At 46.5% G+C, this 23,475-nt stretch overlaps 1 protein-coding gene across 3 annotated transcripts in view; it reads left to right on the top strand.

The window, feature by feature from the left end:
- The window catches only part of PAK3 (p21 (RAC1) activated kinase 3), a 110,244-nt gene that overhangs the window by 74,614 nt on the left and 12,155 nt on the right, over nt 1–23,475 (top strand). For all 3 annotated transcript variants that reach the window (XM_021406417.1, XM_021406416.1, XM_021406415.1), the window contains exons 3-10: nt 2,714–2,814; nt 6,611–6,764; nt 8,514–8,551; nt 10,502–10,633; nt 11,659–11,821; nt 16,844–16,907; nt 20,601–20,649; nt 23,156–23,268. In XM_021406417.1, coding sequence (XP_021262092.1) covers nt 2,714–2,814; nt 6,611–6,764; nt 8,514–8,551; nt 10,502–10,633; nt 11,659–11,821; nt 16,844–16,907; nt 20,601–20,649; nt 23,156–23,268 — 814 coding nt within the window. The remainder of the gene's footprint in view (nt 1–2,713; nt 2,815–6,610; nt 6,765–8,513; nt 8,552–10,501; nt 10,634–11,658; nt 11,822–16,843; nt 16,908–20,600; nt 20,650–23,155; nt 23,269–23,475) is intronic.

Below are 23,475 nucleotides of genomic sequence, written 5' to 3'. Positions count from 1 at the left end.
GTTGCAGGGCACAGGCAGACGTGTCAGAGCTTTAAGGTGGGTTGGGGGAGGTGGACAGTGTTGCAAATAGGATCCTAGTTCTGTATCTCGACACTGTGTTCGGACCATAGGCAGTATGTGTGCGGTCTGGTTTGTGAAGCAGGAGCTGGACTGTGGGGAGGGAGCTGGGGTGCTTGTCCTCTGTGGGAGTGCTGCTGCTGGGGAGCGCTTCCTGAAATGCCTTTGGCTGTTGCTCTAAGCTGAGTTTGATGGCCCTTTAAATCCAGTTTTCCCTGCATTTGCTTGCCAGTGGATGAGGTAGGAATAGCCGGTTTTGTTTTCTACACTAAAAAATTATATACGCTGAACAAAGGTGATATCTTCCAACTGGCAACATTTATTCTGAAAATTAAAGCAACTACACTTTTGAGATAAAAGAAGGCAAAAAGCCTTTATGTTATATGTGATGTATTGCTGCTATCGTTACTGAATGCCAAATGAAAATAATTCATCAATTAACATTGCGGAGGAGCTTGCAGTACAGATGAAAGGTGACGTTTAATTATTTAAGGAGGATAAATGCAACAGTGCAGAGGAAGGATTAGAAACATCCAAAGTACTCAGGACTTTAATTAGGAGGAGCAGAGCATCTTCCTCTCAATGAGGCTGTAAGGTAGAAGAAGAAAAATGTGCAAAGAGAGCTTTCCTTTCTTGTAAGATAAAACATAACTTACGTTGATTTGCTCCCTGGAGCTGTGCTATCTGTGAGCAAAGGCAGATGTGGGGTGTGATGGTACAGCCCGTGGGGGAGACCCTCAGGACGTGGGCATGTGTAGTACTGGGACACAGGAGAGTAGTGATTACAAGTCTGTGAGCAGAGAATTGCTTTGTGTTAGAAGGGCGATGCACCACAAGATGGGTTTTACAAAGCTCTGTCCTGGCTGATACTGGTGGAAGGGGAAGCTTGGGTCTGAGATAAGGAACAAACTCTCCATGCAGCTGTCTTTAATCTGTGTAGCATGGCTGTCAGTGACGCTGCAACGAGGAGTGAGAAAGGTCAGGATGGGAACTGAGCAACTGCCCCTTTGTGTCCTGCTGATGTGTTATGGCACGTGTATACACCTTCACATTACCATTAACCATGGTGACACGGAGGCATTTAGAGATCCTGATGGGGTACCCATTGTGGTAAGCACAGCACAAACCTGCCTGGCACTGGGGTTCTCACGGTTGTTAGTGTGAAGCCACATCTCATCAGCACGGCAGAGCGTGGCGAGGGCACGTCACCAGGCGGGCAGGGGGAGAGTGGGGGTGGGCAGCAGCGGGGAGGTGGGATGCTGAGGTGTAGAGAACTCAATCTAGTGACGTGAGTTGATGTGACTTATTTATTTATTTACATTTAGTCTGAGCTTTGTGTTCAGCTCACTTCTACGTTTGCTTTAATAACTTTCACGTTCTGCAAGCGAGCACCATGATACTTGTTCTATTCCAGCCGTGAGCATGTAATTTCTCACTGAAACAATGGACACACTGGGATGTGTGGCACTGCCCTTCAGCTGTGTGCCATCTGCCCCTGGGACCCAGCAGAGAGCTCGGCACTGAATTGTTCACCCACAGCAGAGTTGTCCTGGAAGATGCAGCTGCTTGGGAGGCCAGTAGCTCAGTGCTTGCCAGCGGGCCGGGGTCTGAGCACAGGTTTGTGCTGCCTTCTTCTGCGTTCGGGAGAAGTCCCGAGCCGAGGTTGCTGTTGCTGTTTCTCAGGACCATCGCCATTGCACATGGATTCTCGGTGCAGCCTCTCAGCCTTTCTTCTGCGTGTTCTTTGTCAGGGTCAGTGCAGCTGGGATGAAGGGAGGTTTGTCGGTAGTGAAAGCACAGGAGATGGATGACCGCAAGGGACGTCGCTTCTAAAAGGTGTTAGGTTAGGAGGGAGAGGAGAAATGTGCAGGCTGACTGGCTTCTGGGTCTGTCTCCTTCAGTAAGGTACTGCCTGCTCCGTGAATGCTGGCCGAGGGGCTTCAAAAATTTATATGTAAATTGCTTGAGACCTGACTTAAATGGATACATATCTCATAGTTAATTATGAGCTCAAATGAAGCTTTTCCAGTGGCATTTATGGGATTTTGTTGCTGTGCAGATTCTATGGTTCCTTATGCAGGAAGAGCTGCTGCTTCAGTCTTCTGCTTAAGTGAGGAGCAGGAACAGGACTTTGATCTTCTTCTGAGTTGCCTGCTTTCATTGAACCTGCAGGAACCTGGTTATCTTTACACCCTCTCCTCTCTGATCTGGCTGATCTCGATGGATTCATAGCACGCTGGAGAAGACTCTCATGCAAACAGGCACTCGTGCACATCCTGGGTTCTTCGCTTCCGTAGGAACCCAGAGAGCAGGAATTTAATGGCTAGAGATGAAAACTTAGTGAAGAAAAGAACTGATAATAGAAGCCATAGTGCTCAGAGGTGGCCGAAGAAGATGACTCCATGACCTTACAGCCCCTTGCTTTGGCAGCTGTGACTCTTCTTGGAAGAAAACCGAAATCAGATATATCACCTTCTAGACCTCAAGACAAGGGCTGGCAGGCTGGTATTGCATTAGCTTGGGTCTAATGGTCAAGTAAGATTAACTCTGAACTGTTTTTCACCTATAAAATACTGTTTTGAGTGCATGTGATTGTGAAACTTCTTGAGTGAAAAGCTGTGCAGAAAGTAAGTGCTTGTTAATGCTTTGCTTCTAGCCAATAAGAAGAAAGAGAAAGAACGCCCCGAGATCTCTCTTCCTTCAGACTTTGAACACACGATTCATGTGGGGTTTGATGCCGTCACTGGAGAATTCACAGTAAGTCACCGTTGTGTTGGATATTTACTAAAACTTCCAGTTTCATGATGGTAAAATAGCTGCCTGTTGCCAGAAACTGCAGATGACAGCAGCCAGGCTGCGAAGAGAGACCTTTATTGGTTGAGCTTGGGGCTTGGAGTGTTCTGCTTCTGATTCAGGCTTTATTTTTTTTTCTCCAAGGATTATCAGCAGAGTGTCTGTGGAAAATGAAAACTAGGAAGAATGTAGGTGTATGCTTCTGTCAGTCCCACCAGCTGCTACAGGGGTTGGTTATTCAGTCCTTGGAAAAGCATTGAGAAACCCCACGCGTGTGCGTAGTGTGTGTGTCTCTCTGCATTCAGCCCCAAAGCGCCGAGTCCAGCTGCTCTGCAGGCAGCTCTGGGAGCTGCTCACGAAGTGGCAGTGTTGCCTGTTCATTTTAATCCAGGAATCTTCAAAATACATCCGTGGGTTAGGTGCTCTGATGTGTTTCTGTGCTAATAAAGTAGCACTCAACTTGCTCTACTTACATCAGAAAGTATGCGAAGCACTGGGAAAAATGAGTCTGATAGAAGCTCCTTGAAGTCTGCAGGGGACTTCAAAGCATTTTCTCTCAGACTGCTGCTTGGTGCTGGAACCGTTTGTCAGTGAAGCGAGGATGGCAGTGAGTTTACATTTGGTTGAGCTGTGGAGGTGAGAGGAAACACGAGCAATTCTGTGTACCATCAGTCGTACCCTGAGAGCTGAGCGGTCAGACTGTGCCATCGCTGTACGTCACATCGGAGTGTGTGCTGCATACACCACGCAGGATGGGACAAATCATCTTCCTGGACAAAGTGCAGTTGGTTTCTGGAATTTGAGCCCTGAATATGATTTCTGTATCACTTTTTCTTTTCTACTTTGACCGGTACTTTTGTTTTCCAAAACATTCCAGAAACTCAGAAGTTTTCTGTACCCTGCAGCAGCATTAGCAACAGTAAAAGAAAAAAAGGCACGCTTAACAGCAGCGTGTCTTCAAAGGAGTGAAACTGAAATACGGTTGCATTTAAAATATGTAGACTAGTTAATTAGCTTTTTTAAAACAGAAGTCACTTATAAACTCTTCTTTCAACCAGAGGGACAGGTGACTCCTCCCATGTAGCCTGCCAGCACGGGACTCATCCCTACAGTCCCAGCAGAGCAGTGTCAGCCAGCAAGTGGACAGCTCGGTTAGGAACTTCTGTTGGCCCCTGCAGTCTCTGTATGCAGGTGCTGCATTTCACGTCACACATGGCGTTTGATTTGTCCCAGCCTGTGTACAGCTGGTGTATCAGCCGGGCAGCCCTACCAGCAGGACTGCCACGAGCCATGTCACCTCAAGTGTCTTGCTGTCTGGTGATCACACTGTCCCCTTCAAAAGTTTGGAAGTGCCATGGGAATGTGCAATAAGCGTGCAAATGTATGGGTTCTTTGTGTTCCTTTGCTTTTGTGTTTCTTGTGTTTGTTTGTTACAGATGATGACAGTTGTCGTGTCATGCGTGTTTGCTCTGCTGGTTCTGTGCAATGCGTTGAGCCATTTCCTAACAGCCAGCAGTCACCCCTGGCTGCATGCCCTGATTGCCCAGAGCTGCATCTCCAGTCAAAGCTGGGAATACCTGCATGGGTTCCTAAGCTTTGGCTTTCATGTTTGAGCATCAAGCTGTGTTGTTGCTCGTGCACGTATGTTGTATCTCCATTTCACCATGCTTGGAGCAACCACATTTGCTAAGAAATAGGACTGATAGCCCAAAATAAAATTGGCTTGAAGCTGTTGGGTGGGAGCATGCTTCCAGAGCTTTTTATTGGTCTGTTTTGAAGAAACATTTGCATTTTCTGAATGGAGGAAGAAGTGTGGTTTGCAGGGCTTTGGAGTGAGTTTTGTGAGGCATTCATTTTTGAAAGTTTCCTGATCCCCATTCTAGAACAAAATGTGGTCACCAGCCAAACTTTCAAAGTCTCAAGATGATGATACTAGCGAGTGGGAGAAAGGTGTGGCTGTAGATCCAAAGACACATTATTCTTCTATCTAAGAAAGCCTTTCTTTTGAATTGCCTCAATTTTCAGTCTGGCGCTTGTCCATCATTTGGGTTATGACAGCACACAGCCTCCTGGTGTGAAATCCAGGTGCGACCTGCTGCTTTCTCCATGGCGCTCTGTTGACTCACACACTGACCAGCTGTGATCTTGGGGCTGGAGAACCACTGGAAAGTCTTGTGTAGAGCCATTCAAACTTGCTAAGCTGGCTTTAAGAACTGGACAATCAGCAGAACCTGGATGCTTATCTTTTTGCTTTACAAAATTTCTAAAAAAGAAATCCCGAGCAGTTTTTCCAGTCACTTGCCGTTAATCCTCAGCGATGTGTTTTTTATAAGGGAGAGAAGAACTGGTGTGAAAAAGAAAGGAGGGGAAATAATGCTTCCAAACTTTGGAATGATCGTGACTTTTCTGTTTTCCTAAGCCTGCCTTCCTGTAGCCTGTCCGCCACCCAGTCTATTTGGTATTTGCCTCATAGCTCCCATTTTAGATGGGACTTTCCCCATTTTGGCCCATTGGTTTCACCTCCTACCACCTTCTAAGTTGTCCCACATTCTGTTTTAACTTTCTTTTCTTTCTTTATTTACGTCCATTACAGCCAGATCTCTATGGCTCACAGATGTGCACAGGGAAGCTCCCAGAGGTGCGTCACAGGCCCAAAAGAAGCTTGCATCAAAGTGCTTCTTTGAGATGTCATAGCACTGCAGCAGCAGGTTGATGTGTGTGCAGTAGATTTGTTGCTTGGCTTATCCCACTTTTTTCATTAATCCCAAACTCTGGAGGCCCATGTCACACATTGTTTTGCAGAGAACTTAGGAAGAAGCCGTACTGAAATGTTTATCTCTGTTGGGGTGGCACCAAGGGTTAAGCTTAAATGCCCTTCAGGTGTAGTTCTCCATTCTGTAGGCCCTACAGTTCGCTGGTAGATGGTAGCCGTGCAGTAAATGGGGAAAATTGCAGGCTCTCAAATTTAGGAAATTATACTGGATATTTAAAGCAAATCTTTGTTAATACAATTCCAATGCAGAGTTGCAGCTTTCAGCGATCGGATTAATTTCCAAGTGCCACCCTTCCTCGTTAGCTGTTTGAGATTTCATACAAGGCATTGGCATTCCGCCTGTTCCCTGCATCCCAAATTTCTGCGTTTCTACAGCAGAGAACTTAAAACGCTGCAGGAGCTCAAAAAAGAGACATCCCTAGCAGCAGCAGCTGCGGCACAACTCAGTGTTACAATTCTGAGAATTGAAATGCAGATGCTTAACCCCTCCGTGGTCTCTGATGTGCTGGAAATTATCGTCAGGATGCGGTTTACCTTTTAATCAGACAACAGTGATCATTTCAGCCACGTGTTTGCATTACTAAGCATTAAAAATCCAGTGTAAAGCTCCTAAAATCCACAGCGTTGTCCACAAATATAGAATAGTCTTGTCATGTCTGCACTGAATCACCAGGAAAACAAGCTAATCCTCCAGTCATTATTCCATGGAAGAGCAATGTTGATTGAAAGATGAGATTCATGCACTTTTTTTCCTGTCACAATCATAACTTTCTTTTCTTTTTGAAGTTGGATCCTGGTTTTATCTCTGTATTTTGATAGAAAAGAGAATGATTGCATCTACTGTATATGCTTTTAATTTTAACTGTGAAGTATCAATCAGAATTTCTGAAAGTAATCTTACAGGTAGCATGGGATCTTGGTAAAGATCTGTACAGCCGCGGCTGTTGCACGCTCTTAATTCACATTCTTTCCTCTTGACATCTACAGGGCATTCCAGAGCAGTGGGCCAGGCTACTACAGACCTCCAACATAACAAAACTAGAGCAGAAGAAGAATCCGCAAGCAGTTCTAGATGTCCTCAAATTTTATGATTCCAAAGAAACAGTTAACAACCAGAAATACATGAGCTTTACGTCAGGAGGTAAGTTAACATCATGCTGCAGAACAGGGGGTGTCCAAACTGAAGTCCTAGAATGTTCAGTGGTCACTGGTTAACCTTAGAAAATTGCACGCCGTGGGATGCTCCACGTGTGAGACGAGTCCTCTGACTGTCATCGATGTGCTGACTTTTCTTCATCTTGTTTTCAGAACTAAATAAGATACTAGATGGAGCAGTCACTGGCATTTTTATTCAGAAGCATTAGTGGCCAAAAATCGTGTTTACTTTTATTTTGCTGCTTCTTTGCATCCTTCTTTCTTCTCAGTGTTCAGTTTGGGGTACGAAGGATGTCTGTCTGCTTAGTCCATCTTAGGAGTTACTGCTGGCTCCTAAGAGCAGTGGACTGTGAGGAATTTTTGTGTTATTTTATGAAGAATTTTAAAGGTTTTCTTGTATGAGCTGTAGAGAAGATTAGGCTGCTATGTGTAAATGTGCAAAGAAACACCAAATGGCTGCTGTAGCAGTGCCCAAAAAGGGCCCTGGGCACAGAGGAAGAGAGGGAAGGCAGCAATGTCCAGAGCAGCCCCTGCAGCACTCCAGGCAGATCCTCACGAGCGAGGCGTTACCACGCTAAAGCCTGCAGACCTGAGCTGCTGTCGTTTTTTCCCTTGGTTGTGTACAGTCTGAAGAATTGTAGTGCAGCATTGCTAAAATAAGAAAGCAAGAGCAAGTCTGTGCTGTAGTTTGCTTTTTTTTGTTTCCTTTGGCCTGTTTTTTTTCATTTTGCTTAACAAGCACTGGCTTGTGATAAATCCAGCAAGAAAAGCAGAGGGTTTCCTAAAGGCAGCATGTCTGGGTTCTGTGTTGATGCGTTCTGCTATTCCTTAATTAGCGAGATGCATTCAAAACGAAAATACCAGTAAGGTACACTTGCTTTGGTAAAGCCCATCTTGACAGCTTCAGCTGCTGAGGGGCTGTCTGCTCCAGCAGGCTGTGGGCAGCATTTCAGACCTAACCTGCAGCCGTTCAGCTCTACACGTGGTAGTCTGGCAGCAGTCTCTCATTTCCTCCATTTGCTGGTTCAACCCATACAACCTCCAAGATGCAGACTGGGGCAGCTGCTCTGAGCTCCTTCGAAAAACTGTGCAGTTCTTTCCAGAATGCGTTAACATTGTTAGTGAAAGCGTCTTTTTCCTAAGGTCCATCATTAAAGAATTGAACTGTAACTCAACACTTAATGTGTGCTAAGGTAGCAAGTACTTCTGTGATGAAATGCTGAATTCACAGTAATTAGTGTATGCTCCTGAACTCAGCATTAGCCGGAGTTGGAGGGAGGGGAGTGTCTGTGTTCTGCATTAGAAGCAGCACCTGGCATCTTAACGTGGCTGTCACTGCGCTGGGTTGCAGAAGTGCCCCAGGCACGGGGCTCCCCCGGAGCTTTGTGGGGATGTACACCTAGCAAGCTGGAGAGCACCAGCGCCTGCAGCTTGCTGAACAAACAGCTCTTTGGGAACAGTATTGAATGTTTAAGAACAATTTGCTTTTTTTTTTTCTTCTTTAACCGTATTTCTCTGTATTTTTTTTACTGGCAAGGCAGGGGAAAAAATAGAGTCAAGGAACAGAGAAAAAGAACACCCCAGTATATTGTTACCTTGCTTTGTGTGTGAAATAGCTCTCACTACTGGAAGGATGTTGTGAAAGACAAATGGTGTGGTTTGGATTTACTGTTGTGTGGGATTCCCCAGGACGGATCCTGCTTTATAACCGTGTTGCTTTCCCTGCACATTGCAGATAAAAGCGCCCACGGATACATAGAAGCCCATCCTTCGGTGAGTGTGGATGTCACTTTTCCTTCCATAGCGTTGGGTTGCGGCACAAGCAGTGAGCTTTGGGTTCAGTGCCGGGCTGCAGGGAGGCACACCTCAGTGTTTCTCAGCAGCACCAATTTTCTAATCTTCCCTTTAAGATCTTTCCTACAGATGAAAGTCTGGTTTTGCAGCCAGAAGATTGCTTACTGTTCTTAGCCGTGGTGGAATATATAATTCACAACAATATGCAGCACTGTCTAATTAGCCCGTTTTAATATAGCTTTAACAACTTAGAATTCCTTTCTATTAAATTTTATGATTTATCCTTAGTACAGCTGGTTATGTAGCTGAATATAAATAAGGTTATAATTGATATGTAACTCACTGGAACCATGGAAAGAAAGTTTTTCATAATGATTCACTCTAATTAATACCGAATTGCCATAGCAGTCCCAAAGATGTCCTCATGACATTCGCATTAGTATTGACCAGATTTATTAGTGCTAATGTTAGTGCATTAAATAGCAAATGATTGAGTGGGGATTTGGCCTTTATTTTCAGGTGCTAAGCAACGTAATTTCAGGTCTGGGATTACACAGCAGAGACTGTGTAGAATGAAATGAAAATCATCTTTGTTTACTTTTTTTGTCGGTGTTGCTTTTCGGCCGATGCCGCTTCCATTGTCTGTCATAGAGCAAAGCTTTTAAAGGTGGTTTGGGTGCCGTGGGGGCACTGTGGGGCCGCAGGAGCTGTCCCCGTGGCACGCTGGCCCGGTCTGCAGGGCACAGCCAGCAGCGAGGCGCTGGGGGTCGGCCCTGGGGCGGTGCAGCAGCGTGTGGGCTGATGCTGTCCTACAGAGCAAACCGCCCCGCCGGGACCGAGCAGTCCTTGCCGTCACCGTAATTTCATTTCACTCCTTAATGGGGGTCTGGCATTAAGTAATATGACGTTGTGTATGTTCTAGCTGCACAACTCAGTTCTGTCAGACCAAACGCGGAGCCCAGTGGAAAAAATAGTTAATAAGAGTTTAACAGAACAGAAACGTGATTATTCCCTTCCTTACTTTTTCCTTTCCCCGTGTAAGCAAAGTGCTTGTGATGCGTAGAAAGCGATACGCAGATTTAATACATGACAGTGACATACGCCTTTAGCGCTGCCCTTTAAACCAGAGTTTAGAATACCTTGTGTATCAGGCTGTCATGCTGGCCGTAGCCGTGGCCTTCTTCTCCCTGTACCGTTCCAAGGCTGGTGCTGGGCAGGGTCTCACGGAGCACGCTGTGTGTTGCTGGGGGTGGCAAGGGGCTCCTGCTGCCTGCGGGGCCAGGCGAGGCAGACATAGCAGGGGGATCTGTTGGCTGCCTTGTGATCAGATAAAGAAGACAGTCATGAGAAAGGAGCTGCTAAACAGGGAAGTTCGGCTCTGTGAAAGTGTGCAGTATGACCACCCCAGGGGTGAAATACTAGAGAAACAAGCAGCCTTTCCCTGCAAAATAAAATTCCTGGCGAGACGATGCGGGAGGCTTTGCACATTGAAGTGTGTTAATTAACCTAGCCAGCGGACACCTGTTAACTTAATTAACTGCTACCATTTCTGCAGTGCCAAGGCAATTAACTAGCAGCCAGGTGGGGTTTCTAGTGATATACTCAAACATTACTTCTGGTGAAATCGGATCTTGAGAAAACATGGGAATGATTGAGCTGCTCTTATTTAATTGATTGTTCCAGTGATGTGTTCAGGAGCCCACGTGTAGTTCACTATGAGTAAATAAAGAGCACAAATGAAAACACTGAGGAGAATTAACTAAGCGTGGTAACCTATAACCTTAAAGTGGTGATGGACTGAAAGGTGTGGGCTCACTGTAGGCATGCAGAGGTTGGTCTGTGATGTCTGAACAGACAGAAGTTGTTCAGATTTGCCAGACCTCCCAGTGCCCAGTGGTGGCTGTCACTCATGGCACTGTCTGTCCACAGAGCACAAAAACAGCGTCAGAACCCCCGTTAGCACCGTCAGTTTCTGAAGAAGAGGATGAAGAAGATGAGGAAGAAGAAGATGACAACGAACCTCCGCCTGTTATTGCACCACGGCCTGAGCACACGAAATCAGTAGGTCCTGGCTTTGGGCAGCACTGCTGCGGTGCCGCTCTGAGCTGCGCGTTTCCGACCGACAGCGCACGCTGTTTGAGGGTGAGGGCTGAGGGACAAGGGCCAAGGCTATCGTTCCACCCAAGATACTGACCCCAGGAGATCTGTTTTGAACTTAATTGTTTAGTTAAGAGTTTCCTGTGATGCTGATCAAAACAGTGAATTTTATCTTGGCATCGGGTGAGAGGTAGCATTGTGCCATTCGGTGCTAGTGGTGTAACAGTGAACTAGTTGGTCCACGGGACCTGCGTAGGCTGAGCCACCAGGTGCCTTCCACACCCCGGTAGGATTTGTAGGAGGTCTGTCCCCTGGAGGTACCCATCTCTCTCCACAAAGCTCCGTGGGTAAGGAGCTGCATAAACTGCCTAGAGTGCAGTCTGGCATGGCTGACGTTCAGTGAGGAGCATCCCACCCAGGTGTGCGTTGTGAGGGGCAGGTAGGAGTCTGAAGGGCTGGAATGCAATTCCCAGCAGAACGTGTAACTTGAAATCACCCATGAGAGGTTAGTTCAGCAGTTGTGATCTCGAAAAGGGAAATGCTCTCTGTTCCTGTTCAGACACCTGTCTTCACTGGTCAAACCGCTCCTAATGCTCAGTGTTTCTGTTGCCTGCAGTGCTACATTGGTTGCCATCGCTGGAATTTTTAACGAAGTTCCAGTAGAACAATCATTTTGTTTCCCACGTAAACAGATGAGGAAAAGGGAAGGAGGCTCCCAGACCCTGATAGATCTTTTTCTGTAGCCTGTCAACGCAGTAAATCAACTGTTTGTCACCTTGCGGAAAATGAATGAAAATTGAGACCTGACCCTGAACCTGTATAAAGCTAGCCGTCATTTTTCCTTATCCGCTTTGAGAAGTGGAGAGTGAAAATGAACATTTTAAGGCCTGGATGTGGCAGGCAGCATCTTCCTAGTGCCTGTGTTTGAAATATGGTCTCGGGGCACCTCTGCAGGGCACCTTTTTGACACGAGCTATTTGTTGTCGCAGATCTACACCCGCTCCGTAATCGAACCTGTCGCTGCACCAGCACCTGCTAAAGAAGCCACCACTCCCCAGCCTGAAAACTCCAACACAAACACTTTGTACAGAAACACAGACCGGCAGCGAAAAAAATCCAAGATGACAGATGAGGAGATCCTGGAGAAACTGAGTACGTATTCTGTATTCCTTGTCTGATAAAGTGGCGTACTGAGAGTGTATCTCAAGTACATGGACCGAGTGTTCCTCTTCAGTGTCACTGCGTCTTACAGCTCCTTACACAAACTGTTACTGTGCTTGTAGGGAGTGGGAGAACACCGCGGGTATTCCTTCTGCCTCTGGGGGCAGCTCTGACTGAGTTGTATTTGTCTGAGCTTCTGTCTATGCTAAAGGCTAAAGAGGAGATTATTTCTGCTTGAGCAGAAGGCTGTGGCCTAGTGAATGGCCTAGTGAGCTCCAGTGTGCTGATTCCTGAAGTTAAAAGAATATTTGGTTTCCTAAGTTGTCTTAAGTTCTTGACTTCTCACCAGTTGTCAGAGCCAACATACTTTGCAGAAATCTCTTGGATTTGTGTTTTTTTTTTTAACCTGTAGACAGTTACAGAATGAAGCTGATTCCTTCAGCCTCCATTGAGTCCCCTCCCCAGGATGTTCTAGTGATGTACATACTGGAGTTACCACCACTATGACCATATCTGAACTTGTTGTTATAAGAATTCCCCATTTAGTCAAAGAGGACTCCTTTGAAAGAACAGCAGCTGAGACCATGGATAGAGAAGAACAGATGTTTCCAGTGTACCCCAAAAGAAAAAAACACTTTAAATAGCAATCCTTATTTTATTCCTTAGCTTTAAACTTATCAAGATGCATCAGTGAGACGCATGTATGTGACCTGACCAGGTGAAACTGCACTGCAAGTGTTTCTCAGGAGCTATAGCCTCCTGTGTATCCACTGCATATTCCTCAGATACATGGCATCCTGACATAGCTAATTCCCAGTGAGTTACTGTTGGAATCCTAACTGTTGGCCCTAAAGCCCTGCGTGGATCATACAAACGCATCAAGCTTAGTCATTCTACAGCACGACTGATGTAATCAGCTTCTTGCACGTACTAGCTTGCAGCTCTGTTATCAGATAGTAACCTGTTGGGTTCGTAAGATACCTTAGTTCATTCTGTGTCTCCTGCTACCTGGTAGGACAGTCAGTGGACTGACCTGCAGCCCCTTGCGTTTCATCTCAAAACTGATAATATTGCATCTTTTATGGGGGGAGACAACTTGGAAAGAGCCTGGACAGGCTGTGGCCTCTTCACAGTTGTCCTTCAGAGGCTGATTCCTGTGCAAGCCAACCGTGGTGTCACAGCTTCCTTCCCTGCCACCAATGGCACATGTCACTGCAGAGCCTGAAGCCCTTCTTAGCTGTGAGATTGCTGCTGCTGGCACAGAATGTTCTGTGTCCTGGGCAGGTGGACGGGACTGTACAGAACTGAGTGTCACTGCCATTAGGGGATATTGAAGGGACAAATTCCATGGCTTTGGCTGAGGAGATAATGAAATAATTAACGTGTTTATTCCGGAGCAGGCAGTTCACCTGCAGGTATGTCAGCTTATAAAGGGAGGAATTACAGCTCCTTCACCCGAGGCTAACTGTATGAGGCAGGCTTCTGCCGTGAGATCTGCGGGTACCTGCATTCTTGAATGTAAGCAGGCATATTATTTATTGACACTTGTGGACACCAAATGCAGACTGAGCCCTTAAGTTACTGCAGGTTACACCTTTGAAGTGTTACATGCTTTCATGGGTTGTTTTTTTCTTAAGAATTTGGTACTCGTTGAGCAAGGTCTGAAGATCTGCCTTGGGCAAATTGAGATGTGGGCAGTGAAAATCCTTCTTTGCTTCCATGAAGCAATCTAGAATTGTGGACAGTGCTCTTTTGTAATAGTCCTGGGCTGATTACATGGAAGCGTGTGTTGTGTTCGTTTTTGTTTGTTTGCTTTTGAACTCACAGCTCTTCTTCACCTTGCTGACTTCCTCTGCAGTTGATTTCATGCTGCTTTTATGAAGGTGTCCCCTGCCTTCTTTTATCTTAAATTGCTTTCATAATTCTTCTCTGCTTGAAATAACTTGGGCTTTTTTAGAGACACGTTCATTACACGTTTTCCTAGGGAGTAAAGCCTGTAATATTGAGATAAGATCAAACAAAACTCTGTCTATAATGAAATCATGAACATGTTCCACTGCAATTATAAAACACAAGTGGCCCAATTCTGCTTTCTTATCCATTTAATTTAGGGCTTGATAAAGGAAAGTGCTTAAAGGCGTCCCAATAGCCAGTGTGTTTGTCTTGGTCCAGCACAGGGAGCTCTCTGAGCTGGAGCTGCACACCAGTTGGGCGGCTGGTGTCAGTGCTGTGCTATTGGACAGGCGCTGGCTCAGTCACAGGAAGTCAGACACAAACAAGTAACAAGCAGAAGCAGCTACTCAACTTTTGAACTGCAGAATTTTGAGCTGCAGAATCAGTAGCAAGTTTGGAAAATCCAAAATATTTGTTCTCCAGTCTCTTTTTTCTGTACTCTTTTCTAACACAAACTTCCATGAACTTCTGCTCTCTGTCCCGATAGAGGAGCAGTTCTGCTCACTAGCTGAGAATAGCACCTCGCCAGACACTGACAACACAGTGTTTTTCCTGTTACCTGCCTTTGGTAAGAGAAAGGGAGTCCCAGAGTCCCCTGGTCATATTCCTTTTGGTTGAAGAGAGAGTGCATTGAGAGGGCCCATTTTTGTGCAGCAGACTGAAAGCTTCACCTTCTACCGCACATTTTGGTGAGTCCCACGCTGGCTGTGGTGCAGACCGGGCAGGTGGCACCGGGCGAGCTCTCGCTGCGTGGTTGCCCCTTGGGAAGGATGGCACAGCCCGGTCAGCTGCTGGTACCCATCAGAGCGGATGGCGCGGTGGTTGTCGGAGGTGAGAAGCAGGAGGTCGTGTGCAGGGGCAGCAGCGCATCCCTGCCTCTGCTGCAGCACTCGTGTCTGTGAGCGCTCTGCTCTGAGGAGCGCGTTGGCTACAGGAGGGAACCTGGCACTGAGGCCAGTGTCACTGGGATCGAAGTAGCGATGCAATTCCATCCAAAGGGCGCAGGTTACGCTGTGCTGATGATAAAGAAAAAAGGATTGTTTTCTCTTGCATGGCCTTGGTGCTGCTTATATTTTGCTTCTCATTTTGAAGTACATTTGAGTGCCATTGAAGTGGAAGTGCACAGGCAGTCGGGAGGAAAGCAGTGCCTCTTGCAGTGAGTGTCATTGTGCCACTTCTTGACTTAGGGCAAACCACAGCTCCCCCAGAGCCAGGCAGCATCGTTCTGTCAGAGTCCTGCCAATGAGCAACAGCTGCAGCACGTGCGTCTCATTTGCCAGCTACTTCTCATCCACTGAATGGAGGAGAATAGGAAAGCTAACCAGGTCCTGAAAGCGCTACGTCCTTGGCTCAGACTCAAGGCAGTACAGTTGCAGTACCTCCTGTGGGCGAGGACAACAGGGCAGGGCCACTTTGGGCAACTTGAGCAACCTCTGCCAGCTAGTGCTGCCCTCCTGTCAGCAGCAGCGCTGCCACCATCGCTGCAGTGCTGGGCAAGCTGGGGTGAGAACCACGCTGCAAAGGAAACCCCTTCCCTGCAGCTCCTGTTGGTGATCTTGCCATGGCCAGCAGAACTGTTCAAGCAGGGAAGTGCCCCAGGTGGTGCTGGTGCCGCGTCTCCTTGGTGCGCTGGCAACAGGCTCCCTGCAGGCAGAGCAGTTGGCCAGAGAGGGGAGAGGGATGGCTGCTACTCCGTATGGAGGTGTTGAGACATTCTCATATTGCTGTGGACGCAGAGGTGAATAACAAAGTATGCGTTTGTATTTGTGATGCAGGAATATGGCCAGATCAGTCAAACAAAGCACGCTGCGAAGTGCTGGGAACGTTTCCTCCTGAGCTGATCTTCTCAGTGTATTTCAGTGATGTACATTCCAAGATAAATCCTCAGAAGTCATTTGAATTGACATTTAGTCATCAGCTTAGGTGTTGCCACTTGTATTTTTGGCAACTACTGGACCAGAAAAAACAATACTGTTTTTGAATTACTCCTTCGGATTTGTTTGAATTTATCAGATTTTGGCTCTTTCACTTGATACAAACACAGCATCCTAATTACTGCATTCTCTCCTTCCCATTCAGACTGCCTACATCTCTGAGTGGGCAGGAAACCAGCAAGCTGTGCGTGCTGTCAATGTAGCTTCAGTGGCACACGTGCTTCACATTGCTTCTGGAGCTCAGCTGCCCCATGCCCGGGGCTGGCCCTGCCTTCCTGCAGCCAGGAATTGGCAGCAGCCCACCTGCCCTGCTCCTGCACTGTTGGAACCACGGCATCTCGCTGGTGCAGCTGCCCTTGTAATGCCACCTCCTGAGGTGTACTGCTGGTCTTCTTACACTGCATGGTTCTCCTAATGGTGAAGATCAGCATTTGTGCACTGCCGAGAGTCAGGCCAGATGCTTGTTGCTGGCCTGGGTCAGGGTGAAGGCAAGCAGTGCAGCTGTTAGAATGGCACAAGCAAGGTCTCCTTTGTAACTTAACCCAGTAATCAGTAATGAGGGTCATAGTTTCTAAAAGATTGCATTACGAGATGTTCCAAGATGTTCTTTTTTAAAAGGGTGAAACCAAAATTTTGGCAAATGACTGAAAAGTTGAGCAGATTTCTATCTGGAAACACTGTACTGTAGTCTTCCTGTTCTGACATTGACATCTGTTCGTAAAAATTGGTTCCAGAACCCAAAGGGCATTTAATCTTTGAAAGTATCAAACCTTCTGTAGAATCACAGAATATTTATTTATAAGGAAAGAAGGCTCTGTTACTCCAGATCTCATCAGTGTTTGTAAACAGAGAAGCACTTGCACTGATACGTGCTCATTTCTGTTTTCCATTTCATATCAACGTTCTTCTGTGCTGTCAGTTCCCTGTTGCGCAGAGCGATCTCCAAAGGGCTGTAGGAAGCCAGGCTCTGCCAGGGCCGCCTGTGCTGCGCTGCTGCCCGCTGTGTGGTCGTTACGCAGCAGCCCACATGCAGCTGGCAGCCCCGGGCAGTGTGGCTGCATTTCTGATCTGTCCGAAGGCAGTGTCTCCTTTTTCAAGTGAACGTCTTTTATCTTCTTTCTTTCAGGGAGCATTGTGAGTGTGGGAGACCCTAAGAAGAAGTACACTCGATTTGAAAAAATTGGCCAAGGGTAAGTGCAGTTGTGGTAACTTACACATAGACATGGGCTGGGTGCTTTGCTGCTCTAATGCCAAGTGGGAACCTGGGCAAGCTCCAGCACACTCAGACGCTGGGTTTGGATTCTTTGTCCTCTTGCTTCTTACCAGTATTTTAACTGTGGCCAGAAGGAATTGTCAGAGGCCCCTTGCTGCTGGCTGTGCCACATCTGCAGCAAGGGATGGGACCAGGAAGATCTACTGTCCCTCAAGTGTGCAGCACTTACCTTAGAAGAAATCGTTCTTATATGTTTCAAAATAACAAAGCCACACTAAGGAAAGAAGAAAAAGATTCTGCTTCCTTGTCTAAAGGAGCAACTGACCAAATGATGCTTGTCATGTAAATAAAAGCTCTCAATAACATTTTCAAATATATTACCAATAAAAATGCTCTGGTGATGGAAATTATAGCCACGTAGTTTAGAAATTGAAACAAAACAAAAAAAAAATCAGTAATAAGGGCAGCGTAGATGTGCAGCGTGCTTAACGAGGAAACTCATCACCTGCCTGATGGCACACTGCTGAGATCCTGCAGGATTTGGGAGTCTATCAGAAATGGTCTGCTCAGCTGTTCTCTGTGGAAACCTCACTTCACTTATTCTAAATAGGACTGATCTGAAATGCTGCCTATGCGAGGAGGCAAGAACAAGAGAGATGACATCAAAGTTAGATATCTGAGACACATTTTAAATATTGGCAGACTCCCTGCTTGGTCTAGGTTTTCCTCCTTGGCTGTGTTGTAATTCCAGGAGGGCTGATGCCATTTCTGTAAGACCAGGAGCGTGCTGCTGTCTGTGCATGGCAGGATGCTGCTTGCTGACAGCAGGAGATATCTTTCTGCCTTAACAGTGAGGTTTGAACTCAGGGTAGCATGTTGCTGACCTACAGCTGATACATGCTGAAGAAAGCCAGGCATGCTCATGTTCTTCTTCTGGCAGGTTTTCCAGTAGATAAATCTGATTTGATAGGGCACTTGTGGGGAAATGTTTCTTCCCCATTCACTGTATAAAGCCCTTTCTGAGACTCAGGATCACTTTCTACTTGCAGCCTTGGTTCTTACTGTCATTTGTACAATGTCAGTGGACACTCAGAGCCGTGCTAGTCTCCCAAAGATGAGTGTCAGCTGAAGAAGTGAGATTCAGAATAAACACGTGTGAACAGATTCTTGTCAGTCACACAGTGACCATCATCCTCACTCACTGTCTTTTGTTTTGAAACTTCTCGGAGTGAGGTTGTACAAAGCTGCAACTGGTGGGAAGACAAGTGGCCCTGAAAGGACATCGAAATAGGTTTCCTCTGGCATGTTGTGCAGCCAGAAGGTTGCATACCCTTCTTACAGAGGGGCTGGTGTGCTGCGGATTGAGTTAGCTGGAAACAGCTGTCGTGGGGGATAGCTAGACCTGTGCGGGGTGTCTTACAGACCTGCATTGCTATTGCAATGAACACATGAATGCGAGACTGTTTTGACACCTGTTTTTGGACTCCAGCTGCACACAAAGCTGTTTGTGTTGTTTAAGACTTGTTCTAGCATTTACAGCCTGAATTACGATAATTTTTTTTTTTGAATGAGTGCACTCAGTAATACACTTCAGATTACTTCGTCCCCCAGTCCATAAAGGAGGAGGGATGGCATTGAGGCCCTCAGTGTTACACTGTGGGGAAGTGAGCAGCTTTTCAGTAGCAGCCAGTGAGCGGGTGGAAGGCTGCTAAGTGAGGTGCAGTTAGCAGCTTCTTCCAGCAGGAGAAGTGAATTGAGCAGCCTGTAGCGCCTCATGGCTCTGTACCTCGGAAAGCTAACGAACAGTGTGATGGTTTTGCGGCCACGTGTCAGTGAACAGCAGCCAGCTGAAGCACAGGTCTGATCCAGTGCTGAATCTCTGGTTTGTAATTTGTGTCCAGTTTAGGACTGAAGATGCTGCTGACACCAGAGCAACTTAGCTAACTGGTGCTTGACAAAGGGGCTGCATTTGCTCCAGCTGTGCTTAGCACTTGCTAAGAAAGACAGAGCAGGATGGAGCCACGAGCAGTCTGGTTTCTGGTGGTTGGTTGGTTTGTTGGCTTTAACTTGTATTTCACTGCATCTTAGTGAAGCAGATCTCATGGTAGGTCCTGGTACTTTCCTGAGTGCATTAAAACCAAGATACTACAGCAGAGTTTAACAGTTAGATACAGATCAGAAATTATAGCTGCTTAGAAGTAAAGGTCCCTAATATGCAGAGTCACGGAGCCTTCGCAATTAATTCACAGCCTTACTTAAATTCCTCACCTTTATTTAAGCTCTTCACAGATGGTCTGGAGCATACCAAAATGCATCCTCATTTAAATAACTGTTTTTAAATAAATCCTGGCAGGGCTGTACTCAGGAGGTGCAGCACAGTGTTAGAAAATCTAAATAACCGGTGTTGGCTTTTTGTGAAAACAAATTGGATTAATCTCAACAATTAGTCATAGAAAAACGCATTTGCATTTATATTAAAAGAATACATAGCGTGCCAAATGATAACATTGTTCCCAGCACTGGTGTGCGGTGCTGCTGGTTGAAGTAAGGTTTTCAGAAATATTTCAGGCAGAGATAAACGGAAACAAACCGGGGGATCGGGCAAAAACAAGAGAACTGATTTTGTGTTTTCAGCCACTGGGATACCTGCAGGACACACATTGCTGCTTCTCACATCCCTGTCCGGGCTCCCCGCTGCCTTGCTGTCTGTGCAGCCATGGGTTTCTTAAATGATGGCAGCGCACACCCGTGTCTTAGCCCCAAAGCAGGCCCCAGTGGGGTTTACAAGCCCACAGTGCCTTATAAACTCAAAGGGATTTCCTCTGATCGTGGCCCTTCGCAGCACAGCAGGGCAAGAAGCTCTTAATGAGAGGCAGATGGCGGGCAACGCGCTGTGCTGCCTGCTCTGCAGGTCACCTATTTCTGGTGGCTCCATACCACCACCTACATCTGCCACGGGAGCACAACACAGACACCGTGAAGAGGCCTTCGTGTCTGGAGCACCTAGCAGAGCAGCTGCTGAATGGCTTTTGACAAAGAGAAGCTGCCTTAGGTTCCTCTGTTTTTGGGTCACTCTCAGTTCTTATTTGGGACATCGTATGCCTTGAGCTGCTCCAGCTGTGATGTGTCAGGAGGGCTGCAGAACAGTTCCTTGCATGCTAAGAAAGCTGTCTCCGCATCCTTTCTTCAGAGCGCTGGCTTCTGCATTTGGTTCCCGAAATGACTGGGTGGTGTTGCCTGAATTTTGCAGATAAATAAGAGGTGTAAGAAGACGTAGCTAGATTTCCTGTTAAATTTTATGGGGCAAAAAAATAAACCAAACAAAAAAAAAATAACAACAAAGCAAAACCGGGGAATATTTTCCAGGGTTTTGTGGGGGCAAGAAAAAGAATAAAAATGTAGAAACAACTCCCTCCTTACGTTTTGAACTAAAATAATTCAGGAAGTGTACCGGAGATGGGCACCTGCTCTTCCTCATCACTTTGGATGTTGATCTCGGATTTCCTGTGTGGCAGAGGGCAGCTGGGGGCTGTGCTGTGTGCTGCTGCAGGGCTGAGCGAGCAAGGACGGGGTAGGACCACTGCAGGCAGCAGAGATATCCTGTTAGAGCTTGCTCTCACTTAAAGGCACAAACACACTTCTCATTCTTTGGTTTCTGTTTTGTTTCTAGGGCATCAGGAACTGTTTATACAGCAATAGACATCGCTACAGGACAAGAGGTAAGCCCCAGCTGATTGTGCAGTACTTAGTGCTTTCCGGTCTGGCGGGAGCTGGGGATGGGTTCTCAGGGTGCCTGGAGCTCTGTAGCACACAGGCTGTTCCTCCTCAGCACGGACTGGTGTCAGCTTGCAAAACGCATCAGCTGCTGTCCTCAGCTTCTCAGAGAAAGCCCTTTAACAGCAGTGTGGTTCTCTGCCTCTGTAACTGAATGCTTACTGGGCTGTCTGCTCTCCTGCAACCATTGCACAAAGGTGCTGATCAGCACCTGAAGAGGTGCCCGTGAGTTCCTGGGCAGGGGTTGTCCTGGTTCCCCTGGGCACTCTCTGTGCCTGGGCTGATGCTTCGCCCTTAGCATCTAAGGCCAGTTCTAAGAGACGTGTTTTCTTTTGTCTTCAGAACAGGTCGGTGCTCTCCACAGTGTTGTTGGTCCCATCCCAGTACTGTGCTATGTCTGTCATCCCTGAATGGGATTTTAGAGACGCCTGTAAAGAAATCTCAACAAGCTTTCAGGCCTGATTTAAAAATGCTGGTTTTATTGCCCCTGTAAACGTATTAGGTTAGAATTTCCTGAATTTCTTTGTTCCCAAATGTGGATAACGTGGTGCCCTTAACAAGAATGTTCTGAGTATAATTTAACTCTGTAGTAAAAACTGCCTCTGGGGCTGGCCATAAGTCAGTTAGCAACGCCAACTGTAAAACCCAAAGATCTGTGACTGCGTGCCTTGGGGAGCCCAAGTGGTGGCTGCAGTTTCCCCTGTTGCTATGAGGAATAAATAGCTGTGTTGCACTGCTTGGTTTTGGGCAGAATTTGTCCTTACTAAGAACTGCCAGAAAGAATGCAAAGAGGGAAGCGCTGTCCTTCAGAGGAGGGCACACTGCATCGCCACTACATGCATGCAGCACCTAGCTGATGGGCACTGCTGTCATTCATTCCCAATTTATCTTAAGCACTGATTCAGACAGTAATACTGTTTCACATTTTTTATATAGTGTGTTTAATCTTCAAAGTATAAGACAAGAACTAATTAAGGAGGAATGGTATTTAGAATGCGGTTCTGTTTTGGTCATTCATAATCTGGCTGACATTCACTGAAAAATGACAAAACTTGTGCCAAGGGCAAAGATCTCTGTTGAATGACACAGTTGTGTTTGAGTGTGATGTCAGTGACAGCCCCTGATGCTACGTGGTGAGCTCAGCCTCGCCCAGGCAAGGACTGGTTGTGGGGAAGTTGGGGGCCCAGGGGTTGAGAAACAAATCTTGAAGAAAAGCAGTGTTAACTTTGACAGATCTGGGTAGTGGCTGGATTAAAATGGCATCTTAACATTCATTTCCTTTTCTGTGCTAGAATTTTTGAAAATGATATGCAAATCCTGCTGGAAAATCTGTCAGACATCAGAAATGAGAGCGGGGAGGGGGGGGTCATCATTCTCATACCGTGTCAAGAGCAGCACTGGAGCGGGGAGGCTGGCCAAACTGGCTGTGGAGGGAACAGGAGGCAGACCTGGAGCAGCCACGGGGCCACGTCTCCCTCTCAGGTGTGGTGTGGGCCAGAGGGCTCTGCTGAGCCCAGGGGAAGGTGCTGCCTTCTGGAGGCCTTGGCCTGGCTGGGCTGGGAGGGAAGGCCTGAGCCTGGGGGCAGGGCTGAGCGAGGAGAGCAGGACAAGACGAGCTGCCTGCAAGAAGATGGGGCTGGGCTGAGGAGCTGGCCTGAGGTGAGTAGGTACAAGGGTTCAGAGAAGAAGTTGGTGTCTTGGAGAGGCTGTTTGGGGCTGTCAGCAAACACACCTGATCTGTGGTAGTGTGGGATTCCACTGACGCTATCCATCTCCAGTGGTGCTCTGTAGAGGAGGAAGCTTTGTAACCACTCCTAGAGGTCTGTAAGTGGTCTGGAAGCCATAGGCTGTACTCGTAACCCTGGATGTGCCCATAAAATACCACAGAATGGATTTTTTTTCTTATTTTAAAGCTAGGTGATTATTACAATCTTAAACTGTTGTTTAGAGTTGCAAAATCAAAATCCAAAAAGTTAGGAAGTGCCAGAATTAGTGTGTGTGTGTTAATGATCTCAAGCCGTGAGTGATAGCACTTGATGACATGATCATTAAAAATCACATTGTTGAAGAATTTCCAACTGTTTTTACATATTTTCGTAGTAATAAAATCATTTGCTGCTTGCAGAACATGCATGAATAGTATCGGTGGTAATAAAATAAGGCCATCTTAGAAGAGCGTAGGTCTAGAGAGTGTTAGAGAGTTGTGGTTGATAGTTTAAAGGCAGTTTTTACAGGTTTTGTAAGGCAAGATATGTATGACTGTGTGTCCTGAAACTGTCACCCAAGCAAGCACAGAAATAGGGTGCTCTAAGTTACTGACTTCTAGTGCCTAGTAACAAGACCCTTTGTTGCAGCTCCCATACATCATTCCAAGAACACGCGCTCCACGTTCCTTCTGATCTTGTGCAACAGACTCTGAGAGCTAATGCATTGTTTTTACTGTCATTTTAGGTGGCCATAAAGCAAATGAATCTCCAACAACAGCCCAAAAAGGAACTAATTATTAATGAAATCCTGGTCATGAGGGAAAATAAGAACCCCAATATTGTTAACTATTTAGACAGGTAAGTGATTCTGGTATTCTCACATAAATGTTCATTTACATACTGCAAGTCAAAGATTAAGAAAAGCCTTTGGTCATTGACAGAAAACTGACCTCTTTATTACTTATCTATAAATATGCATATATATATGTGTGTATACGTGCAAATAAACGCATGGAAGGAGATTGGTCTTATCTGTGTCAATCCCTGGCATGCCACAGAAGCCCA

This window comes from Numida meleagris, chromosome 8, assembly GCF_002078875.1.
Source record: "Numida meleagris isolate 19003 breed g44 Domestic line chromosome 8, NumMel1.0, whole genome shotgun sequence".
Classification (NCBI taxonomy): Eukaryota; Metazoa; Chordata; class Aves; order Galliformes; family Numididae; genus Numida; species Numida meleagris.
The sequence above is the reverse complement of the archived record's forward strand: the minus strand, read 5'-3'. Positions and strand labels throughout refer to the sequence as shown.